We start from the raw sequence: 12821 nt of genomic DNA on the forward strand, positions 1-12821 counted from the left end.
GAAAAGGAGCAACACGGAAGAAAATGTTTTTGAGAGACAAGATGTGGCATGTAGAGGTCATACAAAGTTCAAGCCTACATGGGAAGTAGTTGTGTTGTGGTTAATTCCAAAGGTTGTGGTTAAGCGCAGAGTCTGCAGGTACAAGAAGGTACTTTCCATCAAAAGGACAAGGGAGAGGGGCTGGAAAGAGAGTACTTTCTATGACCTATTTCTTCAGTATAAAAGTCAGCAGAAACAGAGGAGGGGCACGGCAGTCTTTGAAAGCACAAACAGAAGTGTTTCTGTCCGTCTCATGTTGATCAGCTTGATTAAATGGTGTCTTACATGAACCAATTGGACTCTGTGGATTTCTTCAAAAAGGGACCCCGCACCCTAAACCCGTTTGAAGCAAGTGTAAATGTTTGCAATTAGCGAGCTTGATTAGCATTTCATAGAATCCTAGAATCAAAGAGTTGGAAGAGACCTCATGGGCCATCCAGTCCAACCCCATTCTGCCAAGAAGTAGGAATATTACATTCAAATCACCCCTGACAGATGGCCATCCAGCCTCTGTTTGAAAGCTTCCAAAGAAGTAGCCTCCACCACACTCTGGGGCAGAGAGTTCCACTGCTGAACGGCTCTCACAGTCAGGAAGTTCTTCCTTGTGTTCAGATGGAATCTCTTGTAGTTTGAAGCCAATTTTGTAGCCTTGCAGCTGCAAAGTGAATCAGTGTCGGTGCCTCATTTCCAACCCTCTGAGGATGCCATTAGCCACAGATGCAGGCAAAACGTCAGGAGGGAATGCTATTAGAGCATAGCCATGCAGTCCAAAAAATTCACAGCAACTCAGTGATTGCAGCAATGAAAGCCTTGCACAACCTATGATAGGTTGCCATAAATCAGGAACAATTTGAAAACACACAGCAAGAAAGATACAACTCAGGTGTGTTGCTTGGCTACTGATTTTGGCATCTTAAGGGTGGAAGGAAGAGAGCCCTGTTTCCTAGAGAGGAAAGGGAAGGGGGGGGGGTGAGAAGGAAGGAAGGGGGGGCACAAAGAGGAGGAGGAGGAAGAAGAGAAGGTAAAGAGAGCTACAGATGGGGACATTTCCCCCCTATGAAGGGGAAGAGAGGGAAGGAGGAGATGTGGGTGGGAAGGAGGGGAATGGAGGGTGCTTCTCAAGGGTGCCCCATAGGAAGGAGTGTTGTGTCCCCCCCCCCCCCCATTAGGTCCCCAGAGGTCTTCTCCTCAAAGGAGTGTCCCTCAAAGAGATTCCACATATTCCTGATTAGAAGGAGTGTCCCCCATAAGGATCCCATGAGCCCTTCCTTGGATAGGGTGTACCCCCCATAGATGAAGTGTCCCTCTCTTAGGTTCCCCAGGGGTCCTTCCTTAGAGGGAATGCCCCTGAAAAGGATCCCCACATGTTCTTGAATAGACCAGTGTTTCTCAACCTTCCTTTAAAAAAGCTCAGAATGCTCCTTGATTGTAGGTGTACTATAAATCCCAGCAACTACAACTCCCAAATATCAATGTCTATTTTCCCCAAACTTCACCAGTGTTCACATTTGGGCATATTGAGTATTCTTTCCAAGTTTGGTCCAGATCCATCATTGTTTGAGCCCACAGTGCTCTCTGGATGTAGGCGAACTACAACTCCCAAACTCAAGGTCAATGCCCACCAAACCCTTCCAGTATTTTCTGTTTTCCCCAAACTCCACCAGTTTTTACATTTGGGCATATTGAGTATTCATTCCAAGTTTGGTCCAGATGCATCATTGTTTGAGTCCACGGTGCTCTCTGGATGTAGGCGAACTACAACTCCCAAACTCAAGGTCAATGCCCACCAAACCCTTCCAGTATTTTCTGTTTTCCCCAAACTCCACCAGGTTTTACATTTGGACATATTGAGTATTTGTGTAGAGTTTGGTCCAGATCCACCATTGTTTGAGCTCACAGTGCTCTCTGGATGTAGGCGAACTACAACTCCCAAACTCAAGGCCAATGCCCACCAAACCCTTCCAGTATTTTCCGTTGGTCATGGGGGTTCTGTGTGGGAAGTTTGGCCCAATTCTATCATTGGTGGGATTCAGAACGCTCCTTGATTGTAGGTGAACTATAAATCCCAGTATCTACAACTCCCAAATGTCAAAGTCTATTTTCCCCAAACTCCATCAATGTTCACTTTTGGCCATTTTGAGTATTGGTGCCAGTTTGGTCCAAATCCATCATTGTTTGAGTCCGTAGTTCTGTCTGGATGTACGTGAACTACAACTCACAAACTCAAGGCCAATGCCCACCAAACCCTTCCAGTATTTTCCGTTGGTCATGGGGGTTCTGTGTGGGAAGTTTGGCCCAATTCTATCATTGGTGGGATTCAGAATGCTCCTTGATTGTAGGTGAACTATAAATCCCAGTATCTACAACTCCCAAATGTCAAAGTCTATTTCCCCCAAACCCCATCAGTGTTCACATTTGGGCATATTAAAGTATCTGTGCCAAGTTTGGTCCAGATCCATCATTGTTTGAGTCCATAGTGCTTTCTGGATGTTGGCGAACTACAACTCCTAAACTCAAGGTCAATGCCCTTCCAGTATTTTCTGTTGGTCATGGGGGTTCTGTGTGGGAAGTTTGGCCCAATTCTATCATTGGTGGGATTCAGAATGCTCCTTGATTGTAGGTGAACTATAAATCCCAGTATCTACAACTCCCAAATGTCAAAGTCTATTTCCCCCAAACCCCATCAGTGTTCACATTTGGGCATATTAAAGTATCTGTGCCAAGTTTGGTCCAGATCCATCATTGTTTGAGTCCATAGTGCTTTCTGGATGTTGGCGAACTACAACTCCTAAACTCAAGGTCAATGCCCTTCCAGTATTTTCTGTTGGTCATGGGGGTTCTGTGTGGGAAGTTTGGCCCAATTCTATCATTGGTGGGATTCAGAATGCTCCTTGATTGTAGGTGAACTATAAATCCCAGTATCTACAACTCCCAAATGTCAAAGTCTATTTCCCCCAAACCCCATCAGTGTTCACATTTGGGCATATTAAAGTATCTGTGCCAAGTTTGGTCCAGATCCATCATTGTTTGAGTCCATAGTGCTTTCTGGATGTTGGCGAACTACAACTCCTAAACTCAAGGTCAATGCCCTTCCAGTATTTTCTGTTGGTCATGGGGGTTCTGTGTGGGAAGTTTGGCCCAATTCTATCATTGGTGGGATTCAGAACACTCCTTGATTGTAGGTGAACTATAAATCCCAGCAAGTACAACTCCGAAATATCAAGGTCTATTTTCCCCAAACCCCATCAGTGTTCAGATTTGGCCATATTGAGTATTGGTGGGATTCAGAACGCTCCTTGATTGTAGGTGAACTATAAATCCCAGTATCTACAACTTTCAAATGTCAAAGTCTATTTTCCCCAAACCCCTTCCAGTATTTTCTGTTGATCTTGGGAGTTTTCTGTGCCAACTTTGGTTCAATTCCATTGTTGGTGGGGCTCAGAATGCTCTTTGTTTACATGTTAACTATAAATCCCAGCAACTACAACTCCCAAATGACAAAATCAATCCCCCCGCCAACCCCACCAGGAGTTCTCTAGGTGTCCTTTCTTAGAGGGAATGCCCATGAAAGGGGTCCTACATCTTCTTGAATAGACCTCCCTAATGCCGCGACCCCTTGATACAGGTCCTCCTGTGGTGGTGACCCCCAACCAGAACATTATTTTCATTGCTATTTCATAACTGTATTTCTGCTACTGTTAAGAATCGTCATGTAAATACCTGATGCGCAGGATGAATTTCCATTCACTGGACCAAATTTGGCACAAACACCCAATACGCCCACATCTGAATACTGGTGGGGTTGGAGGGGAGAATGATTTTGTCATTTGGGAGTTGTAGTTGCCAGAAGGGTTCGGTGGGCATTGTCCTTGAATGTTAGAGTTGTAGTTCATACATAGAATCAAAGAGTTGGAAGAGACCTCCTGGGCCATCCAGTCCAACCCCCTGTCAAGAAGCAGGAATATTGCACTCAAATCACCCCTGACAGATGGCCATCCAGCCTCTGTTTAAAAGCTTCCAAAGAAGGAACCTCCACCACACTGCGGGGCAGAGAGTTCCACTGCTGAACGGCTCTCACCTACATCCAGAGAGCACTATGGACTTTAACAAGGATGGATCTCGACCTACTACTCAATATACCCAAATTTGAACACTGATGGAGTTCGGGGAAAACAGACCTTGATATTTAGGAGTTGTAGTTGCTGGGATTTATAGTTCACCTACAATCAAAGAACATTCTGAACCCCACCAATGATACCAAACTTGGCACACAGAACTCCCACAACCAACAGAAAATATTGGAAGGGTTTGGTGGGCATTGGCCTTGAATTTTGGAATTGTAGTTCACCTACATCCAGAGAGCACTATGGACTCAAACACAGATGGACCTGGACCAAACTTGGCATGAATACTCAATATACCCAAATGTGAACACTAGTGGAGTTGTTTTTTTTTTTGGGGGGGGGGGGGGGGAGAGAAAGACCTTGACATTTGGGGAGTTGTAGTTGCTGGGATTTATAGTACACCTACAATCAATTAGCATTCTGAACTCCACCAATGATGGAATGGAACCAAACTTGGCACACAGAACTCCCATGACCAGCAGAAAATACTGGAAGGGTTTGGTAGGCATTGACCTTGAGTTTTGGAGTTGTAGTTCATCTACATCCAGGGAGCACTGTGGACTCAAACAAGGATGGATCTGGGCCAAGCTTGGCACAGATACTCAATATGCCCAAATGTGAACACTGATGGAGTTTGGGGAAAATAGACCTTGATATTTGGGAGTTGTAGTTGCTGGGATTTATAGTTCACCTACAATCAATGTTCACCGGAGCCCCCGGTGGTACAGTGGGTTAAAACATTAAGCTGCTGAGCTTGTTGACCAAAAGGTTGCAGGTACAATTCTGGGGAGCGGTGTGACCTTCCGCTGTCAGCCCCAGCTTCAGCAATTCGAAAACATGCAAATGTGAGTAGATCAATAGGTACTGCTCTGGCGGGAAGGTAAAAGCGCTCCATGCAGTCATGCCAGCCACATGACCTTGGAGGTGACTATGCACAACGCCGGCTCTTCAGCTTAGAAATTGAGATGAGCACCAGAGTCCCAGAGTCAGTGTGTCAAGGGAAAACCTTTACCTTTTTACATACAATCAAGGGACTCAGAGCAATTTAAACACAAAAAAGCAAACTTTCAATGCCTCAAGATAGAAACACAGTATTACGCTGCATTTTCTGTTAGTCACAGGGGTTCTGTGTGGGAAATTGGCCCAATTCTATCGCTGATGCTTTTTTATTATAGGTGAACTATAAATCCCAGCAACTAAAACTCCCAAATGTCAAGGTCTATTTTCCCCAAACTCCACCAGTGTTCCCATTTGGGCATATTGAGTATTCGTGCCAAGTTTGGTCCAGATCCATCGTTGTTTGAGTCCACAGTGTTCTCTGGATGTAGCTGAACTACAACTTCAAAACTCAAGGTCAATGCCCACCAAACCCTTCCAGTATTTTCTGTTGGTCATGGGAGTTCTGTGTGCCAAGTTTGGTCCAACTCCATGGTTGGTGGAGTTCAGAATGATCTTTGATTGTAGGTGAACTATAAATCCCAGCAACTACAACTCCCAAATGTCAAGGTCTATTTTCCTCAAACTCTACTAGTGTTCACATTTGGGCATATTAAGTATATGTGCCAAGCTTGGTCCAGATCCATCCTTGATTGAGTCCACAGTGCTCTCTGGATGTAGGTGAACTACAGCTCCAAAACTCAAGGGCAACACCCACCAAACTCTTCCAATATTGTCTGTTGGTCATGAGAGTTCTGTGTGCCAAGTTTGGTTCAATTCTATCGTTGGTGGGGTTCAGAATGCTCTTTGATTGTAGGTGAACTATAAATCCCAGCAACTAAAACTCCCAAATGTCAAGGTCTATTTTCCCCAAACTTCACCAGTGTTCACATTTGGGCATATTGAGTATTCATGTCAACTTTGGTCCAGATCCATCATTGTTTGAGCCCGCAGTGCACTCTGGATGTAGGTGAACTACAACTCCCAAACTCAAGGCCAATGCCCACCAAACCCTTCCGGTATTTTCTGTTGGTCACAAGAGTTCTGTGTGCCACATTCAGTTCCATTCCATCATTGGTGGAGTTCAGAATGATCTTTGATTGTAGGCCACCCAGTCCACCTCCCTTCACCAGGGAAAGAAAACGTAATCAAAGTCCTCCTGACAAAGAGCCATCCAGCCATAGATATAGATAGATAGATATGATTCACACACAGAGAGATATAGTATCATAGATTTGAAAGGGACCCCTAAAGATGGACATTTATATGCCGTTTGTTCCAGATTAGGCAAACCAGACACTCTCCACATCAACACTAACAAAGAAACAGCAAGAAATACTATTTACTCACAAGCATAAAGGAATTACATATATTAGAAACCAATACTTTCTCATTACTTTGTTTCCCACACCACTAAACTGGGCCACAGCAACACCTGGCAGGGGACGGCTAGTGATGATGATGATGATGATGATGATGATGATGATGATGATGTAACAACGCCACCAGTTGAAGGGATGTTACCGATTTGTCAGGGTCTCCTACAACTTGTGATGAATCTACAAAATGGATAACACAGCCACTAGCCTGTAGTATTATTTATTTATTTATTTATTTATTTCGTGTATTTCTACCCCGCCCTTCTCAACCCCTGAGTGGGGACTCAGGGCGGCTTACAAAAGGCACAATTTGATGCCTAGGATGATGTTTATCTTCCTTTGATATGTAGCACAGCTTGACTCGAAAGTATACGAAACAGAGACTTGGATTTAAGAGAAACTGTAATAAGTTTATTGAAGTATAGAAGCTTAATGGTTTCAATGTTTCTTAACTCCTAGAGGGACATTCCTTTAGCGGTTACATTTATAAACTTCCATAAAACAACTCTTAAGAGGACTGTTCTTTCCACTAGACAAGTTTTAAACTTATTTCCTTCAAAATGTGTTTCTCTCCTTAACAGATCACTCCAGGTACTAGCCTATTATTTCCCTCTCTATTACAGTAAAGATTCTTACTGAGGTTCTCTTCCCCTTTTTTGCTCAAACCCTATCTAGGGTTTGATCAAACCCTATCTAAAGCTATTCACACTTCACCACTAATAATAATAATGATTATAATAATAGTAATAATAATAATAATTGTGTATACAAATTTCAGCATCATAAATAAAGAGGAAAAATAGGAGACTTGAATAAAAAAAGGTAACTGAGGTTTATCTCTTCTTTTTCAGGAAAAGGAGAAATTGATAGGAGACAAGCAACTTAATTGTATCTTGTCTGTGGGAACGTATTAAAAGTCCTCCTAAACGTAGACATCACCATCAACATGGAGGAGGAACAGTGTGGGAAGCACTTCATTGACCCTGGAGCATGGACCGAACATCAAACAACCCATCCAACACAGAACCTATGTAAACAGATGGAAGGTGGGAAGATGTTTGACAATGGTGCCGCACATGTGGCAACCCATCAAAGGACCCCTATGGTGGAAAAGCCATATAAATGCATGGAGTGTGGGAAGGGCTTCGGCAGCACCAGCGCTCTCATTCTGCACCAAAGGACCCACACAGGGGAGAAGCCGTACAAATGCCTGGATTGTGGGCGGTGCTTTAGTGAAGGCAGCAAGCTGACCATCCATGGGCGGATCCACACTGGGGAGAAGCCCTACAAGTGCATGGAGTGCGGGAAGAGCTTCATCGTGAGCAGTGCCTTGAGTTTGCACGAAAGGACCCACACTGGGGAGAAGCCGTATCAATGTACGGAGTGCGGGAAAAGGTTCCGCGTGAGTAGTGATCTTACTTCTCATAGAAGAACCCACACGGGCGAGAAACCCTACAAGTGCTCCGTATGCGGGAAGATGTTCAGTGATAGCGGAGCATGCACTAAGCACCAGAGAATCCACACTGGGGAGAAGCCCTACAAGTGCATGGAGTGTGGGAAGACCTTCATTTGTAGCAGTTCTCTTGCATTACATGAAAGGACCCACACCGGGGAGAAGCCCTACAAGTGCACGGAGTGTGGGAAGAGCTTCAACCGGAGTGGGACTCTTACATCCCATCAGAGAAGGCACACGGGGGAGAAGCCCTACACCTGCGTGGAGTGCGGGAGGAGCTTCAGTGACAGCGGGACCTGCGTGAGGCATCGAAGGACCCACACCGGGGAGAAGCCCTACAAATGTATGTCCTGTGGGAAGGGATTCAGCCAGTGCGGCGCATGCACCATCCATGAACGGATTCACACGGGGGAGAAACCGTATCAGTGCCCCGAATGTGGGAAGAACTTCAACAGTCGTGGTGCATGTTCTAAGCATCGGCGAACCCATGGAGATCACATCGCCTGGGAAAAGGATCCATCTTTGGTCAAAGAAGCCACTTAACAGAGAAACCACATACATGTCTTGAATGTGGAAGGACCTTTAAGAGTTGAGGCACATGTTCCAAGCATCAGTGAACTCATGGAGACCATGGAGTCTTGGAAGAACATCTACCTTCATTCATTAATGAATGGAATACAGAAGGATCTTCAAGAGTTGGGGCACATGTTCCAAGCATCAACGAACCCATGGAACCCATGGAAGAACATCCACCTTTATTCAAAGAAGCCACATTAATGAAGGGAATGTGGAAGGACCATCAATAGTTGTGGCACATCAACAAACCCATGGCAGTTTTGATGCCTTGGAACATGCCATGCAGTGGAAAAATACATAAATGTATGGAATGTGGAAGGACCTTTTTGCTGGGGCATATGTTCCAAGCATCAGTGAACACATGGAGATCATGGAGTCTTGGAAGAACATCTCCCTTTATTCAAAGAAGCCACATTAATCAATGGAATGCAGAAGGACCTTCAATAGTTGTGGCACATGATCCAAGCATCAACAAACCCATGGAGGCCAGGAAGTCCTGGAAGAACATCTACCTTTATTCAAAGAAGCCACATTAAAGAATGGAATGTGGAAGGACCGTCAATAGTTGTGGTGCATCAACAAACCCATGGCAATTTTGATGCCTTGGAACAACTTCTACCTTCATTCAAATATGCCATGCAGTGGAAAAATACGTAAATGTATGGAATGTGGAAGGACCTTTTTGTTGGGGCACATGTTCCAAGCATCAGTGAACACATGGAGACCATGGAGTTTTGGAAGAACATCTACCCTCATTCAAGGAAGCCACATTAATGAATGGAATGCAGAAGGACCTTCAATAGTTGGGGCACATGATCCAAGCATCAATGAACCCATGGAGACCATGGAGTCCTGGAAGAACATCTACCTTTGAAGAAGCCACATTAAAAAATGGAATGCGGAAGGACCTTCAATAGTTCTGGTGCATCAACAAACCCATGATGATTTTGATGCCTTGGAACAACCTCTACTTTCATTCAAATATGCCATGCAATGGAAAATATCATAAATGTATGGAATGTGGAAGGACCTTCAATAGTTGTAGTGCATGTTCAAAGCATCAGTGAAACCATGGAGACCATGGCGTCTTGAAAGAACATCTACTTTCATTCAAAGAAGCCACATAGATGAATGGAATGTGGAAGGACCTTCAATAGTCATGGCGTATGTTCCAACAATCAATGAAACCATGGAGACCATGACGTCTTGAAAGAACATCTATCTTCATTCAGAGAAGCCACATGGATGTATGAAATGTGGAAGGACCTTCAATAGTCATTTTGCATGTTTCAGACATCAGTGAAACCATGGAGATCATGACGTCTTGAAAGAACATCTACCTTCATTCAAAGTAGCCACATAGATGAATGGAATGTGGAAAGACCTTCAATAGTCATGGCGTTTGTTCCAGCCATCAATGAAACCATGGAGACCATGACGTCTTGAAAGAACATCTACCTTCATTCAAAGTAGCCACATGGATGTATGGAATGTGGAAAGACCTTCAATAGTCATGGCGTTTGTTCCAGCCATCAATGAAACCATGGAGACCATGACGTCTTGAAAGAACATCTACCTTCATTCAAAGTAGCCACATGGATGTATGGAATGTGGAAAGACCTTCAATAGTCATGGCGTTTGTTCCAGCCATCAATGAAACCATGGAGACCATGACGTCTTGAAAGAACATCTACCCTCATTCAGAGAAGCCACATGGATGTATGAAATGTGGAAGGACCTTCAGTAGTCATGGTGCATATTCCAGCCATCAATGAAACCATGGAGACAATGTCTTGAAAGAACATCTCCTCTCATTTAAAGAAACCAAGTAATGAATGGAATGTGGAAGGACCTTCCATAGTTGTGGTGCACGTTCCAAGCATCATCAAACCCATGGAGATTTTGGTGCTGTGGAAGGACATCTACTTCATTCAAAGGAGCCATGTAATGAAGAAACTACAGGAACGTATGGAAGGACTTTCCATCGTTGTGGTGCATCTTCCAAGTATCAACGAACTCATAGAGAAGTGGGAAGAGCGTCTACCTTCATTCAAAGAAGCCACATAATGGAGAAACCATATAAATGTATGGAATGTGGGAAGACCTTCGTTACTGGTAGCAGTTAGACTAGAATGACCTTAAGTACAATGGGATCGACAGGGAACCTTTGGTGGTGTAAAACCTTATGCATGAATGGAATGTGGAAAGGCCTTCAATAAGAGCATAATTGTGGATAATGGAATCCTATAGTTGCATAATTTGGGATTTGCTTGTATAGAGGAATCTAGAGAAGACCTTCGCTGGTAAGACCTTAAAGCAGTGTTACTCAACCTGGGGGTCGGGACCCCTAGGAGGGTCACAAGGGGATTTTAGACGGGTTGCCAAAGACCATCAGAAAACATACTTCTGATGGCCTTCAGAACCCCTTTGGTAGAGAAGGCTGAAGATCTTCCCACTAGTCCTTCTCTTCCTTTTTGGAAACAGATGTGAATCCTCCCACCAAAAGCCCTCCTCCGCCGTGATTGGCCGACCTCTGAGCCAAGGGGAGGGCTGTTTCTTAGACTCCAAGCAAGGAGGGAAGAGTAGGCGTGCTTGGCGCATGACAGCATGGTGCGCATGTGCAGGCAACGGAGAACATGTGAGGCTGGAGGGAGGCTCGTGCCAGCATGTAACTTCAAGGCATGGGAGCTCTGTGTGCCAAGCTTGGTTCTATTCCATCGTTGGTGGGGTTCAGAATGCTCTTTGATTGTAGGTGAACTATAAATCCCAGCAACTACAACTCCCAAATGTCAAGGTTCCATTCCATCGTTGGTGGAGTTCAGAATGATCTTTGATTGTAGGTGGACTACAAATCCCAGCAACTACAACTCCACCAGTGTTCACATTTGGGCATGTTGAGTATTCATGCCACGTTTGGTGCAAATCTATCATTGTTTGAGTCCACCGTACTCTCTGGATGTAGGTGAACTACAACTCCTAAACCTCAAGGTCAATGCCCACCAAACCCTTCCAGTATTTTCTGTTGGTCATTTGAGTTCTGTGTGCCAAGTTGGGTTCAATTCCATCATTGGTGGAGTTCAGAATGCTCTTTGATTGTAGGTGAACTATAAATCCCGGCAAATACAGCTCCCAAATGTCAAGGTCCATTGCCCCCAAACTCCACCAGTGTTCACATTTGGGCATATTGAGTATTTGTGTCAAGTTTGGTCCAGATCTATCATTGTTTGAGTCCACTCTCTGGTTGTAGGTGAACTACAACTCCTAAAACTCAAAGTCAATGCCCACCAAACCCTTCCAGTATTTTCTGTTGGTCATGGGAGTTCTGTGTGCCATGTTTGGTTCAATTCCATCATTGGTGGAGTTCAGAATACTCTTTGACATACCCAGCAACTACAACTCCCAAATAACAAAATCAACAACCCCCCCCCCCCCCTCATCCCACCAGAATTCAAATTTGGATGTATCAGGTATTTGTGCCAAATTTGGTCCCACAAGGATGATAAAACATCAAATCATCCGGGCGTCCCCTGGACAACGTCCTTGCAGACGGCCAATTCTCTCACACCAGAAGCGACTTGCAGTTTCTCAGGTCGCTCCTGATACGACAAAAAATAAAAATAAAAATTAGGAAGGTTGAGAAACACTTCCTTAAAGGAGTGGAATATGGACATTACTTCAATGATTATGCACATAGATGAACTTGTGTACTGGGATCCAGGGCAAGGTTGGAATGATGGACTTGGGATCGCCATTCCCACCCTTAGAAGAAGGCAACAGAGGGGCCCCAGTGGCATCACGTTATAAGGAAATGTGGAGAAGACCTTTTGTCAGAAAGGAAAGCAGTTGGTGTCAAGATGACCGGGATCACATCTTCCATGAGTTCGTCAGGGTCAATGTTCAAAGAAGGGAGTTTGTGAGACCAATCCATACGGGCTGTTTCGTGTAATTTAACATATTTGTTTCATGGTTTTATTGCTGTTAGTTATGTATTTTTCCAACATTTCTGTGTTCAAGTCTACTTTGATGCTTATATGAGTTTGGTATTAATTCACACATGGCTTTGGTTTTTACTGTTAGCCGTTCTGGCTCTCATTAGGTCAAGAAAAAGCCTTCCTTCTTTCCTTCCGTCTATCCTCCCTCCCTTCTGTCCTTCCTTCCTTCCTTCCTTCCTTCCTTCCATCCATCCATCCATCCTTCTTTCCTTCCTTCCTTCCTTCCATCCATCCTTCTTTCCTTCCTTCCTTCCTTCCATCTATCCTCCTTCCCTTCTGCCCTTCCTCCTTTTTTCCTTCCTTCATTCTTTCCTTCCTTCCT

The 12821-nt window shown here is 44.4% G+C and overlaps 1 protein-coding gene across 1 annotated transcript; it reads left to right on the forward strand.

Annotated features, from left to right (window-relative positions):
* The first annotated feature begins 1019 nt into the window (after nucleotides 1–1019).
* LOC132766304 (zinc finger protein ZFP2-like) lies at nucleotides 1020–12604 on the forward strand. The gene is made up of 2 exons (XM_067465064.1): nucleotides 1020–1060; nucleotides 7330–12604. The coding sequence occupies exon 2, from the start codon at nucleotides 7425–7427 to the stop codon at nucleotides 8472–8474; it is 1050 nt and encodes a 349-aa protein (XP_067321165.1). The 5' UTR covers nucleotides 1020–1060; nucleotides 7330–7424; the 3' UTR covers nucleotides 8475–12604.
* The last annotated feature ends 217 nt before the right edge of the window (nucleotides 12605–12821 follow it).

This window comes from Anolis sagrei, chromosome 2, assembly GCF_037176765.1.
Source record: "Anolis sagrei isolate rAnoSag1 chromosome 2, rAnoSag1.mat, whole genome shotgun sequence".
Classification (NCBI taxonomy): Eukaryota; Metazoa; Chordata; class Lepidosauria; order Squamata; family Dactyloidae; genus Anolis; species Anolis sagrei.

What these genes read in the sequence shown, in the direction of transcription:
- LOC132766304 (XM_067465064.1), top strand. Translation starts at nt 7,425, where the DNA reads ATGGAGGAGGAACAGTGTGGGAAGCACTTCATTGACCCTGGAGCATGG.